Source organism: Helicoverpa zea, chromosome 20 (assembly GCF_022581195.2).
Source record: "Helicoverpa zea isolate HzStark_Cry1AcR chromosome 20, ilHelZeax1.1, whole genome shotgun sequence".
NCBI classification, from domain to species: Eukaryota; Metazoa; Arthropoda; class Insecta; order Lepidoptera; family Noctuidae; genus Helicoverpa; species Helicoverpa zea.
In genome coordinates, this window is record NC_061471.1 from 2,617,309 (window position 1) to 2,637,758 (window position 20,450).

Here is a 20,450-nt window from a genome sequence, read left to right on the forward strand (position 1 = left end):
CGCGAAGTGTGGAGACAAAATGGGGAGGCCTTTGCCCAGCAGTGAGATAATTCAAGCTAAGATAAAAAAATCTAGTCATTCCATTTGACTGGGACTAGAAATTAAGCTTAACTTACAATATAACGGGATAAAGACCAGAATTGTATTTGAATTCATAGTAAATAAATACAAATATTTCGTAGAAAAGTTTATTATCCAATAAATAGTCCTAAGCTATGTTCCGTACTATATTTTTATTACAATGGTATTATTGGTGATTAGAGATTAACTGGTGATTAAAATAAGTATTAGTGATTGTTATCAGAATAAATATTTAAAAACAACTTTGGATTAAGCAGATATAGCTATGTATTGTCAATTATTTCACATTTTTTATAGAAAAATGACAGTTTTTTATGGATTACATTGATACACACTAATTATTTGGAATTAGTTCATCAATCAATCTTAAGGACTAAAATATTAGAATTTTCTATATACATCGCTATGAACGAAAGGTGTTTGAATTTAAAAACATTATGTAACAGTTCCTGATCAACCCCTAGGCTGTAAAATTTTTCGCTTTTCCTAACATATAAATACCGCAGGCTTCCCCCGAAGGGGAAGAGGTTGCGCCCCGCCATCCGCGCAACCCTGTAGAGCTCGTCACCTTACTGGACGCTCTTCCACCTTAGAGGACCATGCATTAACTTTACCATTAGTCCCGTCTAATAAAAACTAAGGGCAGGGGTAGACGAGACGTCAGCAAATCAAATCAGACTTAACATGCAGGGTACAAATTGAATTATAGAAACTATTAGAGAGTGAGAGGGATAGCAAACCTACCTAACGAAACCTAACAGAAGAAATACATAGAGCTTGCGCTTTAGGTTATAATAATATACTGCTCTAATGCTACAATCCCCAGTTTAGTGACGTGTAGCCACCCTAGAGTGGCTGACACTCCGCACGTGAACGTCTAGGGCTAACATAGAAGGTTCTAGCCGTCACGTTCCCTATATATAAAATATCGCACCCAATCCTAAGACAGAGTACTGCGAAGTACTACTGCCATTGGGTAAGATAAGTCTCCAGTTAGAATGAACGCGTACAATTGATGGATTCCCGTTACGGACCGATTTACCCTTACAAAGATCAAACTAGCGCAAGCGCAGTGTATGGTCAGTCGGTGGTAGCTTTCTCTATGAATACACCTGGTATACACCGAAGTGGTAATTCGTCACTTCCTCTTCCTTAATCTCCCCGTTCTAGCCTAGTCCAGTCTGCGTGTTTCACCATCAACACAAAATCATTGATCGACTCATGAAGCCGTATGCGTGATGGCAAGACACGGTCCCTAGCGTCCATCAGGACGGGTCTATGGTTTAGTTTTGTTAGGGGAAGTATGTGAAGCCTACCCCCGCTCCCTGGAAGAGTGCGTACAACAAATGCAAGACAGAAGAAGCTGCCGGTTTGTCAGTCCATAAGAAGTAACTGTAACTAGCGTTTGGTTTAATTGTATCCTGTTATGGGATAACGTGTATTCTTAATGACGTAACATAAATCATACGGCCATGAGCCGTTATGTAATAATGAACCGCGGTCAGTCAATACGGTTCTGCCCTCCAATTGTGTATTCGATTTGTGGGAGCCCTAGTCCACGGCAAGGGTATGGGTGTGTAACTGTGTCATTATTGTAAGTGTAGTAGAAGGCCTTCTCCGTTTCCCTATAACCAAACGCGAGTCTGGGATACCTCAGTGTAGTCGGGAGAGAACATGCCAGATATATACATAGATAGAAGCGCGTTACATAAAACAAAGCTCAGTATTCTTACGCTTACGAAAGTGCACAGTACCATTACGCTATTGCCAAGTCTCGTCTCACGCTTTGCAATACGTTTATGTTTAAATACCAGAGCAGCTAGAAAGTACAGCCTAGGGGTGTTGATCACAGCCGAATTTCATAATTAAGGTCCCACAACTGTGGTCACGCAGTCGCCGTGGTAATCCCGAACCAGGGCACTACTCGATTCCCTACGCAGTGCATGAAGCACACTAAAATAAAAGACAATAATGATGTAATACCCATAACATCGATATAAACCACTCACCGATCAATATCCTGCACCCGGACCTATTCGACTTACTCACGCGAGTCCTCCTTGTCGCTTGCCCGAAGAACGTTTCCCTTCTTCCTCCGGATGACCGGCCGTGGGTGTTAGGTATACGCTCCTACGACTTAGTTACCACCACAATACCACACTCTCGCGCAGATCACTTCGACCATGCACCTTCGCCTCCCCAGATTCACTTGGCTTTCATGACTCACTATTACTTCACAACTTAGCTCTAGCCTCCATGAGGCGTCTCCTAATTTCGGTCAGAGTACTAGCCTACTGCGCGACCTAGGACCAACTGTCCCTGCTTCAGTTCCCTGCAAACCCTTGTGGCCTGCTATCCCTTCCTACATCCTCGCAAGTCCCACCTTCAGCGCTGACTCCACCCTATTCTTAAGGTCCTGTTTCGCGTATTCGTCTATTTGTTATAAGATAGATTTATTAGTCTTTTTGTACATATTCTCAATTGTTCTAAGCATCGCTGTCGGGGTCCGTTTGGGATTTGGCACATGTGCACTTCTATTCAATATTGAGTCCTTTGTCTCAAGGTCCTAATTGCCTTAACGGTTGGCAACGGCTTGTAAGTCCTGCTTAGCAGATGTTTGATTGCTTTGCTGTGAGAAACTTTTAGACACTTAAAATATTTTGTTAAGTATTTATTGCACTCCATGTCAGCCGTCAAATATCCCTATCCATAAAATAGAAAGTTAATGTGTTCTTAAGAGGCCCGTCATCGTGGCGCCTTGTAAAATAAATTAATATTATTTGATAATATTTAGGGCTAGGTGACGACAGTCACATTCCCCCCTCTGAAAATCAGACGCGTGACGCAGTACAGCGTATGAGATTTCACAATAGGCCGGAGAGCTCCTAGCATCAGTCAGTTAAAACATAAGGCTTGTCTAACGGAATATTTCCACCAATAAGATTCGTACTAGAACTAGATGAAACAACGTTTTGATGAAATCACTCTGGTTTCGGTCTAGTAGAAGAATCTGCGCATGCTTATAAGTTGAATATACATACCAGAGTTTCTTCTACTAGAGCTTTTCATTATGGCACCGCGTTACCTTCCCTTATCAACTCAGCCTACTACAGCTGCTGAACTTAGGCCTCTCCGTTGCGTCGTGATAATTATTGCAGCATTTTTATCCTGGAATAGTTCGCACATGTACTAATTAGAAGTTGATTCTAATTGGAAGTTAATCCAATGATAGTTGTATAATTTATTTATAAGAATGTAAAAATTCGTCCCAACTGGGTTTACCCCCCTCCGATTCTAAGAGGATAGAGCCGGTTGTAAATCAACTAATAAGACAGAACATTGAACAAACATTAATTCAGTTCCCTTTTTTTTTTTTTTTTTTTTTTTTTTTTTTAACCGATTTAAATGGAAATGCCAATATAAGTCTGTCATTAAAGGATACACTGTGCATTCCACACAGCCGTGATAGCTCATATCCACATTGATTCAATCATCACGAGCTGGAATATGATTAAGCACTATCGATTAACTTAAATAATTTGGCAACTTAGCTTCGCAACCGCATCCACACTAGGGCTGCTAGTACGTAGGTACATCAGCCGACGTACGCGCACGACGATTTTGATGAAACTTTGAACCCAAGCGACGCAGAAAAATGATGTCGAAACTGTGTAGGCTCGTACATGAAGTCTGTTAGTGTCCTGGAATTTAAAACAAAACCAGCCAAGTATCTATTTACAGAAGACAGAGGCTTTACAAATAGCCACACAATATATTGATTCCTATGTGTGAAGAAATTTCAAAGATGAATATTTAAATCACACGTAAATACAACCTAGAGGAAGTTGTCGGTTCGTCAGTTAAACTAAAAGTAATTATAATTATATTTTTATGAACTCGTGTAAAAATATAGATTAGTGTATTAACCACACAGACCGAAGCAAAGTGCTAAGGTTGTGACAAAATGATATCGCAATGATTTATCAATGCGGTTCTGCCTTCCAGATGTGTATTTTATAAGCGCATGCCCCTAGTCCACGGCAAATTTGTGGGTGTGTAACTGTATTATTACCTACTCCAGTGTAATTTCTAGAAGGCCTTCTCCGCAATGTAATCGGGAAAATATACGTCGTTATATACTTATATAGAAGCGGGGTTTACAGCCATGACGTTTATTTTCTTTAAAGTACGCTCAGTATTCTTACACTAATTCTATCCTTACGCTTATGCAAATACGCTTATTGCCATTATACAGTTTTACGCTTATAGCAAAATTTCAGAACCAACATCCTACCTCTAGCCATCTGCCCATTTCTTCTATCTTAGTATTTCACATATTCATTTCTTTCATACTTAAAACCACATACATAAATACCTCTAGGCTGCACACTTTTGTTAGGGACTCGAACCCACAACTGTATTTCCAACTGTATTAATCCATCCATAAGGATATGCAGTTCACGCCCTTGGTAACATATGGGAATCGAACCCATTACCGTAAATCATAACCGTAGTTAACTCTTAATTCTTGCATCATCTTTCACCTCTAGCCAGAGTCTAGGTCTTCGTTAGGGAATCGAACCCATAACTAGAATCCGTCGTAATTATGACTCGTTTTATACAACACTTCAGTTAGGGAGTCGAACCCGTAACCGTAATCATCGCCATATGAACTCACAGTTCATCACGTTGTATAAAAATCACAGGGAATCGAACCCAATGCTGTTTTATTGCCGTAATGCCTCGTCAAGGACCATAAGTATGAAATCAAATCTACGTTGTGTTTTTGTGTAGTAACCGATTTAGTTCTTTTATTCTCGTTGTACTGAAGTGAATCAGTACATTTAATGACGAGAATCCTGGTCACGCAGCGCCAAATGTAACAGTTCCTGATCAACCCCTAGGCTGTAAAATTTTTCGCTTTTCCTAACATATAAATACCGCAGGCTTCCCCCGAAGGGGAAGAGGTTGCGCCCCGCCATCCGCGCAACCCTGTAGAGCTCGTCACCTTACTGGACGCTCTTCCACCTTAGAGGACCATGCATTAACTTTACCATTAGTCCCGTCTAATAAAAACTAAGGGCAGGGGTAGACGAGACGTCAGCAAATCAAATCAGACTTAACATGCAGGGTACAAATTGAATTATAGAAACTATTAGAGAGTGAGAGGGATAGCAAACCTACCTAACGAAACCTAACAGAAGAAATACATAGAGCTTGCGCTTTAGGTTATAATAATATACTGCTCTAATGCTACAATCCCCAGTTTAGTGACGTGTAGCCACCCTAGAGTGGCTGACACTCCGCACGTGAACGTCTAGGGCTAACATAGAAGGTTCTAGCCGTCACGTTCCCTATATATAAAATATCGCACCCAATCCTAAGACAGAGTACTGCGAAGTACTACTGCCATTGGGTAAGATAAGTCTCCAGTTAGAATGAACGCGTACAATTGATGGATTCCCGTTACGGACCGATTTACCCTTACAAAGATCAAACTAGCGCAAGCGCAGTGTATGGTCAGTCGGTGGTAGCTTTCTCTATGAATACACCTGGTATACACCGAAGTGGTAATTCGTCACTTCCTCTTCCTTAATCTCCCCGTTCTAGCCTAGTCCAGTCTGCGTGTTTCACCATCAACACAAAATCATTGATCGACTCATGAAGCCGTATGCGTGATGGCAAGACACGGTCCCTAGCGTCCATCAGGACGGGTCTATGGTTTAGTTTTGTTAGGGGAAGTATGTGAAGCCTACCCCCGCTCCCTGGAAGAGTGCGTACAACAAATGCAAGACAGAAGAAGCTGCCGGTTTGTCAGTCCATAAGAAGTAACTGTAACTAGCGTTTGGTTTAATTGTATCCTGTTATGGGATAACGTGTATTCTTAATGACGTAACATAAATCATACGGCCATGAGCCGTTATGTAATAATGAACCGCGGTCAGTCAATACGGTTCTGCCCTCCAATTGTGTATTCGATTTGTGGGAGCCCTAGTCCACGGCAAGGGTATGGGTGTGTAACTGTGTCATTATTGTAAGTGTAGTAGAAGGCCTTCTCCGTTTCCCTATAACCAAACGCGAGTCTGGGATACCTCAGTGTAGTCGGGAGAGAACATGCCAGATATATACATAGATAGAAGCGCGTTACATAAAACAAAGCTCAGTATTCTTACGCTTACGAAAGTGCACAGTACCATTACGCTATTGCCAAGTCTCGTCTCACGCTTTGCAATACGTTTATGTTTAAATACCAGAGCAGCTAGAAAGTACAGCCTAGGGGTGTTGATCACAGCCGAATTTCATAATTAAGGTCCCACAACTGTGGTCACGCAGTCGCCGTGGTAATCCCGAACCAGGGCACTACTCGATTCCCTACGCAGTGCATGAAGCACACTAAAATAAAAGACAATAATGATGTAATACCCATAACATCGATATAAACCACTCACCGATCAATATCCTGCACCCGGACCTATTCGACTTACTCACGCGAGTCCTCCTTGTCGCTTGCCCGAAGAACGTTTCCCTTCTTCCTCCGGATGACCGGCCGTGGGTGTTAGGTATACGCTCCTACGACTTAGTTACCACCACAATACCACACTCTCGCGCAGATCACTTCGACCATGCACCTTCGCCTCCCCAGATTCACTTGGCTTTCATGACTCACTATTACTTCACAACTTAGCTCTAGCCTCCATGAGGCGTCTCCTAATTTCGGTCAGAGTACTAGCCTACTGCGCGACCTAGGACCAACTGTCCCTGCTTCAGTTCCCTGCAAACCCTTGTGGCCTGCTATCCCTTCCTACATCCTCGCAAGTCCCACCTTCAGCGCTGACTCCACCCTATTCTTAAGGTCCTGTTTCGCGTATTCGTCTATTTGTTATAAGATAGATTTATTAGTCTTTTTGTACATATTCTCAATTGTTCTAAGCATCGCTGTCGGGGTCCGTTTGGGATTTGGCACATGTGCACTTCTATTCAATATTGAGTCCTTTGTCTCAAGGTCCTAATTGCCTTAACGGTTGGCAACGGCTTGTAAGTCCTGCTTAGCAGATGTTTGATTGCTTTGCTGTGAGAAACTTTTAGACACTTAAAATATTTTGTTAAGTATTTATTGCACTCCATGTCAGCCGTCAAATATCCCTATCCATAAAATAGAAAGTTAATGTGTTCTTAAGAGGCCCGTCATCGTGGCGCCTTGTAAAATAAATTAATATTATTTGATAATATTTAGGGCTAGGTGACGACAGTCACAATTACACTCATTATTATTTCGTAATATTTTCAAAAGCTGAATCTAATTTAACGTCAAATTATAGAAAATCTGAAGATGTATTCATATTTTGCAATTATTTTGCACTATCTGTAAAAAATATTCGAGAGCATTTCGCATCATCAAATTCTCTTAAACTTGACGTCAAAACAATTTTGCAGAAGAAGAACCTTAACTTCAAACATCAATACTCACAATTTCAACAAAATAAACATAAGTTACTACAATACATATTAAGATCAACTACATAGAAAACAAGGTCCGTTCCCAACTACATATCCGCGGATTTGCTTACTAAAGATAGGAATTTGACATTACCTGTATGGGTAAATGGTGTAAATTCTATCCCTATAGTTCGGCCATTCAGAGAATGCGTTCCTGACACGTCGCGATTGAACTGACGACGTAACTACATTCATAGTAAGCATAATCAAACGATAGACAGAATATTGAAAACAGCCGAAAGTCTACAATCAAAAAGAATCAGTACTGGTGTTCAAAAACAAGGTTCATATCACCATAGCTTTGCGTTCCTATTTTAAATTGATCTTCGAAATTCAAAAATTCAAGGCTTGGCAGTTTGTTCTGTCATGACGCTGGAGCCGGTGAACTTGCAGGCCTCTTCGGAGAAATCAGTTTTAACCAGTTTGGTGGAGTCAATGACCTTGGAATGTTCCTTCAGGAACGCGTCAACGGTGGTCTTGGCTTCGCCCTCCAAGGATTTGGACCTTGAGAGAATCCAGGCTTGCTCTGTAATGTGCAATGAAAAAATAATTTTAGTACTTATTTATCACAAAACCAGGGAACTATAGGACTCTTCTGCAGTATTGGTGTACAATGGATAATGGTACTGTAAATGGTTTCTCACGCTCGATTTCCAAAACAAGACATCCAAGACAAGACAGTTACTCGTTTCACAGGATTTAAAAAAAAAAAACAACATTACTAGCCAATATTGGCTCATTTCAATGCAGTGCCTCAATCCGAAAACATAATAAAATTCACTTTTTATAAACAATTGTCCGATTGCAGTTTGATGACCTCATAGGACTACTCTCCAATCATATTATCAAAAAAACTGCAAGCTCATTTACGTCTTCTGAACTAGATTACTTTATCATAACATTTTGTTAAGACTTTGCCAAACAATACAAATTACAAAATCTTTAATACACGTTTCTCAGAAGTAGTTTAAAGAGTCAAAGATTTCCTTATACATATTGCCAGTTATGGATTACAGATAACGAAAATATCGATATAGGCCTATTTGCCCTTTATCACTAGTAACCCATACTTCCTCATTGATATCGCCCAACAGTACCTATAGTTAACTTATGTCCGCAATATAGGTGCCTTTTCAAAACAATAGAAGATCGTTTGAGGAGATATGTATCTTGTTATTATATGTTATTTAACTCTTAAACGAGTTATACCGATTGAGATGAAAATATTTATAGAGCCAGATTTGAATTCCAATGACGTTCATGGGAGAATGTAATATTTGGTTTTATCTCTTTTAATAAACCACACTAAGTACCTATCTATACCAGTATTTACTATGTATAAAAATGAAAATGCTTTCATTTAAATTAACAAATCGGGGGTTTCCATAATTCGGATTCATGCATCATATCAGAAAGAGGATTCAGATAATTGCACAATGACTATCACGTGCCCAACTTGGTGCCAATTATATATTTATATTGAGGAATTAATGATTTATCTGCAATATTTAGGTAACTTTAATAGCAGGATCGTAAAAAGACTTCCTAAAATACGTGACATTGTAAACCAATAGATTGTGTGCTGAGCGCGTGTTATCAGGCATTGATATGCAATCGTCCATAGACAAGTATGTACAGGTTTATTGCTTTTAAGTGACTAATTATCCGACAGGATCCGGCTTTCATGTATTTTATAATGCAGGGTAAAATAAGGGCTTCCCCACTGAGGGGAGGTATGAGGGGCCTGCCGTGAGGCGGGCAGTAGCTCCACTCAGGCCGGAGTGCCGCTGGGCCTTTTTAGTGGGTTTACCGGGAACGTTTGTACCAGGGAGTCAACATACCCCTCTCCCGTCCCCCGACTGGGCATGCGTAATAGCATATTTTACTCAGCGAAAAAAAAAGGGGTAAAATATGGGCCGCGGGCCGCGGGCTTGTTCAAAAGAACAACCGCGGCCATTATACAAGAAGGGCTCCAGAAGACACGGTATGTTTTAGTCAGTAAGTTTGACTCATCTTCACGCTAGACCCACTACGGGAGGGGTAATTTTTAAGATTTCCCACCAAAAAAAATGTGCAAAATAATATAGGTAACGATAAGGTTGGGAGATATGGGATAGAATGTACCATGTTTTTTACGCATATGATGCAATTATACTCGACGAATACTTTTCTATTGTACGTATGATTCGTACGTACGTATACTCCAACGTAGGATGAAATATAATTGTCTTCTATAGAACTGTATTGCATAAGACATCTAAAGTTTTCATGATTTTTGTGTTAGGCAATCTTTTAATAACTTGTTGTTACATGTATAACTAGGTATAGATACTAACATATAAAAATAAGATTCATATCATACTAATACATGCATAATAATGATTAGGCCTATGAATCATCAAGACGAAATACGAAAAAATATCAAAACCTATAAGTTTGTAGTTAATTTTTAAATCTTATGCAATTTATTTTTATAATGATGACATATAAATAGTTATAGCATATTCGCTGTCAATAACGCCCTAAGGACTCAGGTACGCCCCAGCGGAGTCCAGCAGGGCCAAGGTCTGCTGGGGCTGCGGGAATGTTCGAAAGAATTACCGCGGCCCTGATACATAAAAGGCCTACGACAGAACACGACGGTTTTTAGTCAGTGAGAGTCTGGCACTCTCTCACTGCCAACCCACAGCGGGAGGGGTCATTTGATGATTTTTAATGTCGTTAAAAAAAGAGGTTTTAGGAAGTTAAACCTAGGTAATAAATCTTAACACTTAGTACATAAAAGCTAGGCTGATTGACATCAATCTATACGTGACGTTATAAAGAGACTGATATTAAAATATTAATATCATTTTAATATAATCTGTGATAAAAAAACAGCAATATTCCATTAAAGAGAACATGGCCTTGAAACTTCGTAGGTATTGCTACTAGTTCTAGGTAGCTCATTTTTATGTGTATCAGTTCCTAAAATGGGTCACCAGTCTTTACAAGTACCTACTAACAAGAATGAATAAATATCGTTATCTGCCTAACCATTAACCCAACTGTGTTGGGGTCGGCTTCCAGTCTAACCGGATGCAGCTAAGTATCAGTATTTTACAAGGAGCGACTGCCTATTCGACATCCTCATACTCATACCAGTTCCCCAGACAACCTAATACACCTTGGTAAGACTGATTGTCAGACTTTCTGGCTTCTTGCTACCCGTAACGACGGCCAAAGATGTTCAAATGACAGCCAGGACCTACAAAAACACTGACACTCAACCACAACATAGGGAAAAAGGCTGTTCAGATGATGATTGATATAAGTAGGACGAAAATATGATCACTTTCGTAATTCGCATTTAAAATAATTTGATTGACACGCATATCCCTACCAATATTATAAATGCGAAAGTAACTCGGTCTGTCTGTCTGACTGTCTGTCTGTTACGCTTTCACGTCTAAACCACTGAACTGATTTTAATAAAATTTGGTACAGACATAGAGTTGAAAATTCTCTTGGAAACGCGATATAACCGAACACTACGCGGAGGAAGCCGTGAGCGGAAGCTAGTTGTTTATATGCTTTTAGGGTCTTATAGCACTTTGTCGCATACATAAATTAAATATTACTCATATTGTTGAATTATCATCAATTAACGATTTGCCCCCACCAAAGTTTATAAATCGAAGCAATTCTAAAAGAATGCATGTAGGGACCTACATAATCTAGAAAAGTCTGAATATTTAATTAATATACAGTAGTGATTAATTTTACTATCAGCCGATAAATACTGCATGTACGTCAACGTGCCTTGAGGAAATCTGATAACGGCAAAAAACTTTGCTTTTGTCCTGTCATAGATAAATATTGATTAGGCTCTGAGATATAATATGTCGATAAACAGAATCCGCTTTATTTTATACAAACAAGTTAGTTGGTCTTGAGTTTTCTTTTCACTCCCATAATATAAAATAAGTATGAATTTTAACGATTTGCCGCAAAACTCTTTTTCGGGAACAAAGGTCATAATATAAAATATCCTAAAAAACTATCAGAAAGCCTAAGATGGGGATTAAAATAAATAAAATAGGCATACAAAAGAGACTTTGTTGGGTTTTTGTTGTTTGCTTTTACTGAAGAACAGCTGAACCAATTGAGGAGGATTTAGAAGTATGGAGTATCCAAGTTAAAATAATCACAAAACATACGACTTTAGACTAAATCCTGTGTGACTGCAATCGGAAATTATTAAACGCACTAAACTAACTGAAGTAGCAAATAGATAATAACTTATCGGCAGATATTGCTGATTTCCTATAAAAATTAATTAACAGTAGAAAAAAAAAACATATATCGAATACCTTGATCTACTTTTAACATTTTACTAAGAATTTTATAATCGGGAAATTACCGATACACCTGCTACATTAAAGTCTCGGTGTACTAAAGCCGAATCTATTACTATAGCTATCAATTGAACTATAGTTATCCTTGATCGAGCGTGGTGCTAGACGCTCATTTTTTTCTGTATGAGAAGAGGGCTGTGTCTGTGCTGGTACAACGCAGTAAGGTGACTGTACCAGCCATAAAAAAAAACAGTAGATTGGCTGCCTTGGGTATTAAATTGAGGACCTCATGGTCAGCAGAAACCACTAGACTAGCAAGTAAATCTATGTTCCCCTATTTTCTCTGAACTGATTTTGTAGAAGGGAGGTACCATAAAGAGACTACACGCCATTTTATCCCCATTCAGTGAAGTAGTTAGTGGTATCTGAAAGAAATACATACCATTGTGAGTCTTGGTCTTCTCGTCGTACTTGCAGTTGTAAGCAATAGAGTAGCTGTGGTAGTCAGTCGTCAGGATCTGCAGACCAGACTCGGATACGAATTCTGCGAAAATGAGAATTATATTAGGGAGATTTCTAGATTAAATATAGTCAAAGAATGTTTGTAATACATTTGCGGAAACCTCCAAATTAACTATAGTCATAGAGTATTTGTAATATGTTTGCGGTAAGTTTAGCAAGGAGATAGTTGGTAATTGGGTTATCAAGCAATTTTTGTTGTTGTTGTTGTAAATACACATGATCCTAAGAGGGTTTTTTATCCCTTCAAAATTATATAGGCACTTTATCTATATGAATAGAAAAGTATATGATTATGACATGAAACGTAGGTAATACCGGATAACAATAATTAACGTAAGTAGTTACATCATTTCCTCCAGATTGGTTATCTTACATATGTGAAGAATTATCCAAAGAAATCTTAATCCATATTAAAATATTTGAAACGATTTAAAGATAGTACCTATCATTCTACACTATAAAAAACTATACCTATGTACAAAGCTTTGCAAATTTTTTGCATGTATGCGGATTATTTTTCAAGGTCGAAAAACTCACCTCCGAATTTGAAGGACACGAGGAGCTTGGCAGCGTTGTTGGCATCAGCGGCAAACTTAGCGGTGCCCTCAATAAACTTCTGCTCTCCATCAAGGACGTGTGAGTTTTTGACCTTGACCTCGTCACCATTCAGGGTGTATTCAGCCTGGCCGCACTTGCCTTTGCCTTCTGACGCGATGGGTAGCTTTGAAATTTCATACCAGACGCCTTGGTACTGCAAAAGAAGTAAGAAAATATTAAGACTTCCTCCTGTATATTGAGTACCTACTATGCAGACTACCATGGTTTTCCTAGAAAAAAACTTGTCCCTCGAATCGAATAAAATTAAACTTATCGTCTTACCGACTGTATACTAAGTGTTAATCTGGTATAAATATTTTTTATTGAGCCAAAATATTATTTATGGAAATTCACTCCAAACGGGCAAACCTTTCGATCAAAAATCAACGCTCAACAATATTCAACTCTCTAAACGCTTTTTGATAAAGAGTTGATGACATAATATTGACCACAAGCAAACTTAACGCGACCTTCACGGTTGGCTCAACAATGGATGTCGCTTGTAAGCTGAATCATTCAATTCCGTAATCAACCGGGTGCACCGTAACCACCTAATTGATCACCGTTTATCGGTAAATTAGTTTATTTGTGTGTGAATCATCAAGTTTAATCATTTAATGGATTAAGGTCAAATTGGATGACCTTGATCTTGAACCACGGCTTTACATTGTGTTGTTCCGCAGTTTATTTATTTGATGTTAATAAAAAAAGTGCGCATTTGAGATTAGTACTTGAACGTACCAAACAAACTCTCAGCTTTAGTAAGTACTTACACACACTAGCAAGATAGGTAGGTAGAAGGGTTGGCTACCGACGAATTAAACCATGACATTAGTTAATCATAACTTTACTTTATGACGACATAAAATTCATCATAAAAATTACTGATCAGGCTATTTTATTTGAACAAATCTTATGAGATACCATAAGAACCAGCCATTTTAAAGTAAATATTTAACTAAACCGCGCCTCTGTGCTGAACATGACCACTCCTAATAAGTCATAACTATGAGAAAAACAGATATAAGTGTCTGATAACAATCGGTTTGTGTCACGTAGATAACTGCGGCTGTAAAACTGTAAAAGAGTTACAAAAGTGATACTTAGGTGATGACGGAAGAATAGGAAAATATTAAGACAAAAAATTGTGTTACTTGCTATAACTAATCCGCTAATCCACACATTTCAAGGGATATAGATGTATATTTTGCTTTGAAAATAAATTGTTACTTTAATAGCAATTTGTTTCTGCCTATTGTAAAGTAATAAATCTGAATCGAATTAGATGCTTTAACATGAAAATATAGGAACACAGACAATAAGCGCGTAACATTCAGCTTGGTAAGCTTTTCAGCTTCATTACAATTTCCCAAGGTTTTCATGTTTTCCTACACGCAGTATTTAAGCGATTGCTGCTGTCTGTCTTTTAGCCTTCTCTTAGGAATATCAACGAATGTTACTTGCGAGATGACGGCAGATAGAAGAGTATGAAATGAGAAAACATGCTGCGTCGACTACAAATTTTAATAAGATTGACATAAGACAAGGAGGATGGTGATGGAGTTTCAGGAACATCAACTTTACCAAGTGAATAATTAAGAGTAATATTAATTAAAACGAATACATCGTTATATTATATTAGTTCTTATGCTGCATAGAAAAGAGAAGATTAGAACGGTGGTGACATATTATTATATTACATTATTTTCTATATGTTCAACCGAGTTTATAATCGCGTGATTTATTTAGTTTATTACAATCCATTTAGCTGATCAGCCAATACTTTTTATAAATGAGATGTTTGAACCCTAAAAAATATACCTACGGTTAGGCTAGAGTGTGGAAACATTGTAAAATATGACTATAATAAAAAGTGAATACTGATATCAATTTACGAATTGATATGAGACTCCCAACTGAGAAAAACGGATAAGATAAAATAGGCTCAGACAAAATAAGACAGTTTAATCCAGTTTGATTTTGATAACGGATCACACCATTACATTGGCAGACAGCAAATATTTATGATAGCCTAAAAAATATAATTTTACTCGCTGTGTGACCGAACAAATAAAGATACAAAACAAAATCCAATGGATCTTGTGCTCTGCAAAAAGTTTGATGACATTTTCAAATCAAATACCTTCATTTTCAGGCTACCTTTATTTATTTTCTATACTCGAGCTGAGAAAAGTTTTGACTAAAATTTTTCTCATGGTATTTCTAGAACCACTCGACCAATTTCAATTATATTTCCTCTTATTTCAAGCTGAACACTTTACACTCTTCTTGTGCGTACAGTACAGGTCAGAAAAAAGTAATTAATATCGCAGTTTCTACTCACAGCAGTTAAGTTGAAGTTTTCAACCGGCTTGACCTCAGGGCAGGGTCCATCATGAGTGTCAGCGAACGCCGTCGCAACAAACGCAAGAATCAAGAATCTGAACATTTTGAGATTTACAAAAAATATTTTTTGGTATAAAAATTAAGTCGTGAACGCCTCTCGTGGACGGTAGTGAGAGATAAACTGGCGTCTGTGAGTATGCTGTCATCCTTATATAGTAGCTGTTTCAGAGGTCAGGGGCAGACAATTCGTATACGAGGATTATTTAATTGAAGGAATTGCGACCGAAAGGATGAAGCGAATAGGCTTCTAGAGCAGTCGCATGCGTTTACTGGCACTTTCCTTAAGCGTCATGATTGCATTTAAGTCTACCTGTATAGTGTACCTACAGCTTGCTGAGGCGACGGGATTGTTCTAACGAGTTACTAAAGACCTGGTACTTACACGAAGGGCTCCAGATGGAAGGTGGGTTCATACCTAATATTCATCCGTCTAATCTTTTTGTAACTATGCTGGCGTCAATTTCTAGTCTAACTTGATACAGTTGTTTACCATAGTTTGGCATGCAGTAAGTTCTCGTGAGCTTTTTAATATTTTTTTTGTAACTTATTATTTTTTTTACGTTAAGTGAAAATCTCACAATGTTATAAAAAATGTTTTAGCTACCATGGATCAAATAATATATAACATGGAGCAAATTAGTTTTAATCTGTGAAGTGTCCAATTATTATACTAAAGAAATGAGCATAATCTCTCTAAATGATTTGAAATAATCTTCGCCGTAAGTAAGTCTCTTACTAGAAAAATTGATCACAATGCTTATTTAGATTCTTAAAAAAAATACAACACTTTCTTATTACTTCATAATCATAATCTCATCTTCTGCCTAGCTTTTTCCCAACAATGTTGGGGTCGGCTTCCAAGCCAACCTTGTGCAGCTGAACTGCACAACTTGGAGGCTATTAGTGTTTTACAAGAGCAACCCAATACCCTCAGGTAAGACCTATTACCTAAATTAAATAAATAGATTTTTAAAATATCTTTCGTATCTTGAATCTTGACTTGTAACAAATAACTTAAAATTTTGTTTATCATCTTGTCAACGCTATTGCGAAAATATTATCAACGATAATATCAATAATAGTATTTATGACACAATAAGATTGTATACCTATAGTTAGCCTTAATCGTCTAATATTATATTTGCAGCATATATTTGCTGCATGTATGCTGATCGATACATGTCCAAAACTCTGGACTATTTTTTGTTTTTTTTTTTCAAAAGGTTATGAAATCCAGAAGATATAAAATATTCCTTAGTATTAAAATGTCAAAAGTTGATATGTTACAGTGCAAGATAAATAATAACTGCAGACAACAGAAAATAAGGAAAAGAGCACTTAAATATTTTGACAAGTTAACTCGTACGAACTGCGAATTCGAGTTAGTCACCAAAATATTTGAATAGGAAGATTAAATTCTTCATAACTATGTCAGTTAGATCAACAAAACACCTTGAAATGAGTAAAAGTTTTATTATTTCTAAAATATTTAGGAAAACATTGATTCAATGTTGAAAACAATCCCAGAAATGGAAATCTTAAGAGGATGTCTGACAGGCAGTCGCTCCTTATAAAAAGCTGGTACTCAGCTGCATCCAGTTAGACTGGAAGCGGACCCCAACATAGTTAGAAAAAAGCTAGTCAGATGTTAACTATTTAAGGGTAGTTATATTGTTACTTTACATTTAATTTTATATTAAACACATTCCCGACCTCCTGCGAGAAATATACGCAGATAAACTATTGCTCATGTCAATCATCATTACATTACATGCAATATTTTTTTCCTTATATTATCTATCAGAGTATCACAAAGGTACTTAGGATAAGGACATTAACACATGGCGGGTTTCCCACAAAAAATCACGTTGCAAAGGGCCGCAGATCAGGCATAACCAATTATGATGTTCATGGTAAATAGAGCGGAAAGTGACCATAAAGGCAAAACTAATTGCATTGCAAGCACCATTGTGGTACCATCACAAAGGTGCATTTTATTGGTCCAAATATAAACAACTCCCTTTGTATCAAAGTTAGGTCAAAAGTGAAATCAAAAGAAAATTTTATTATCTAATCATGTATTAAAATCATAACAAATGATGTTAATAGGTAATTGGATTTTGTTTATCAATTACGTCATTATCCCCAATATATATAAAATTCAATTACAATTTGCGCGATAGCAAATATAGATAGATACTTGATTCGACGTTGGTAGGTAATTTAGAACATCAATTTCTGTTTAGTATCATGAAGATAGTTGTACACAGGTGTATGAATTGATCTAGAGAGTTCGAGAGACTAGCCTTCTAAAACCTTCTGTAACCTAGGTTAGTTTTTCAACTACACAGATAAAACTGTGACAAGAGGTCAAAAACCTGTCTGAAGTAAGAAAATCCGAGCATCTTTATTTCAAACTCAGGGGGCTGAACCGACTTTGATGTGATTATGCTGATACAAGCTCTCACAAACTGACATGGATAATCACAAGATTATGGCTATATTTCGAGTGTAGGAATGTACTCACTGATAAAATTCTAATATTGCACAACTTTATTTAGGCGTTACTTTGTTCCTGAAAGAGGCGTTCGGTATGCTTATCTACCTTTAGAGGTGGTCTGTTTTACATAGGTGGCCCGGTAATGTGATTCATTGTTTTACAAATCCTAATACTGTATTTATTTTTGCTAATAAAATAAAAAATAATTCCAAGTCGTTATTTACCCGATAAACTGAATTCCGTCACTTACACAAATAACAACAAATTCCCAAAACTGCTAAACAATACAGGGTCTATTAATAGCTTGAAAACCAAAGTTTAAAAGTAGCTAAACTCTGATAAGACATTATCATAGCATGCTATTCTTATCAAAAGGGACCTTAATAGAGACCATACCTACAGGTACCGTACGATTACCATTATCTTGATATAGTTAAATATTTTTATAGCTTGATAAAAAGCTTTATTATATAACTAAAAGCAATATATTATTACACACAATAATTACATAATATTTATGTTAGATAATTTCAACTGTTTTTTTTTTTATTTCATTGGACCTCATCAAGTTATAATTCTGTGGTGTTAAGGCAAAAGGGGATGAGTCAAAAAACACAACTTTTCACCAGGGGCTAATAAAAAAAACGCGTGTTTGTTTTGTAATAAAAATGCAGTTTAATCAAAAGTGTATAGAAATAATTAACACAACTCTGTTTTAATATTCATTTATTAATTTAGTCGTCTTTTACATGTACCCAAAAAGTATTTTTATTTCTTAATTATTAAAATAACTGACATATCTCCTTTTTCCATAACACGGTACAAATTAAAAAAAAAATCCTAGAACGACTCGTCTCTTTATTTGCTATTATTATTTACGTATATACCTTTTTTTTGGCAGGGGGGAAATCCTCATGGACTTCCCTCCACCTGGGGTGGGTGGAGGGGGTGTGCCGAACTCTTACCGGCTAAAAACCCACCCAGTATTGCCTTCAATTACCTATTGTCGACTGCACGGGTATCGCCAAAGCATTCTTCCGCACCCCCGACAGGTATTGGCCCCCCAGATGTTCAAAGGCGGGCCTCGTCATCCGCTGTGGCCGTCACCCAGCGGCCACAGCAAGCTCCACTAAAAGAGGCGCTCGCAACACAACGCCACCGTTTCGAGGCCTGTTTCTGATCGGACGACAGACGCCCCTAGTCTGTCGACCGCAGGCCGCGCCCTATGGTGGCCGGAGATCAGTCAGCCTGCGACGTCCTCCACGTCTGCTGCGGGCGGGGAGAGAGGAAGCAGCTTCTCTCTCCCTTTCCGCCGCCTCCTTTAAAACCATCACATCCTCACAAAAGGAGGCGACGGCGTTCCATCCATCTTCGCTGCCGACCATGCAGGACACGACAGCCGGCAGCAAAAGACTTCCCGCAGCGTCTACTGCTGCCGCTAGGTCACGGCGCTGCGTTGCCCCAGATGCCACAGTGGTGGCATTCGGGCGTGGGCTCCCGACCGATGCGACACAGGAACTTTCCGAAACACCCATGTCCGGTAAGGACCTGTGTCAGCCGGAAGCTGAAGGCGCCGTGGCGTCCCTCCAGCCACTCCTTCAGTATGGGCCTTACCGCCGCGAGAGCGGCGTGCCCTGCCGTGGGTCGCGCAAGTCGCTGCTCCCATTCCGCAATGAGGTCTTGGCCGAGTTCTGCCCTGCGCACCTCAACTTGCTGAGGCACGAGGCGCTCGGCCCGCCCCACCGCTTCCTCGCGGCATGTATAGAGTGACGCGAGGGCTGTCGGTCTCGAAGTCCCGGGATCCGGCTAGGAGGCATGCAGCTTCGAAGGAGATCGTGCGGTATCCTCTTATAACCCTGATGGCCATCGCTCGCTGTGGTCTTCGCAGCACTGCAAGGTTGCGGGCCGTCAGGGTGTTCGCCCATACTGGCGCGGCGTAAAGCGCCATCGCCCGCACGACCCCCATATAGAGCCTCCGGCAGGAGGTATTGGGTCACCTGAGGTTGGGCAATAAGCGTGAGAGCGCTGTAGCTGCGACCATCAACCGAGGAGCGAGCCGCTGGAAGTGTGGCCCGAAGTCCCAACGACTTTCGAGAACGAGTCCCAGGTATTTCATTGTCGGCTCCACAGCGATGGTAACCCCTCCCACCACGATACTGGACCCCGGAGGTGGCTTCTTCCTTGGCCCATGGAAGCAAAGGGCCTCGGATTTGTGCAAGGCCACTTCGAGGCCAAGACCTACCCATGACCTGCGCGACACTGGCTGTGGCCCAAATGGCCGCCTGCCGGTACGCCTACCCATGTGCTGTGACTAGCGTGTCGTCAGCGTAGCATATCACGCTGACGCCGTGGAGAAGCGCACCGCGCAGGACCCAATCGTAGCCAAGGTTCCACACAGGAGAGGGCCGAGAACCGACCCCTGAGGAAGAGATGTTCTGACGACTCCATCCTTCTCGACCCGGGTACACGACAGCTCTTTCGGATAAATAGGCCCCGATTATGCGACGGAG

The 20,450-nt window shown here is 39.3% G+C and overlaps 1 protein-coding gene across 2 annotated transcripts; it reads right to left on the reverse strand.

Annotated features, from left to right (window-relative positions):
* Positions 1–174: 174 nt before the first annotated feature.
* On the reverse strand, positions 175–15,580 carry LOC124640059 (bilin-binding protein-like). Of its 2 annotated transcripts, XR_006985520.1 has the most exons (6): positions 15,379–15,580; positions 12,975–13,188; positions 12,358–12,459; positions 7,775–8,104; positions 7,341–7,705; positions 175–519 (listed from the first exon to the last, which is right to left on the reverse strand). XR_006985520.1 is itself a non-coding variant. In XM_047177660.1 (4 exons), exons 1-4 carry the CDS (start codon positions 15,481–15,483, stop codon positions 7,920–7,922), a joined length of 606 nt encoding a protein of 201 aa, XP_047033616.1. In that variant the 5' UTR covers positions 15,484–15,580; the 3' UTR covers positions 2,738–7,919. The 2 variants fall into 2 exon arrangements, 1 of the variants encoding a protein (XP_047033616.1); XM_047177660.1 differs by lacking the exon at positions 175–519 and having other exon boundaries at positions 2,738–8,104.
* Between the last annotated feature and the right edge of the window lie 4,870 nt (positions 15,581–20,450).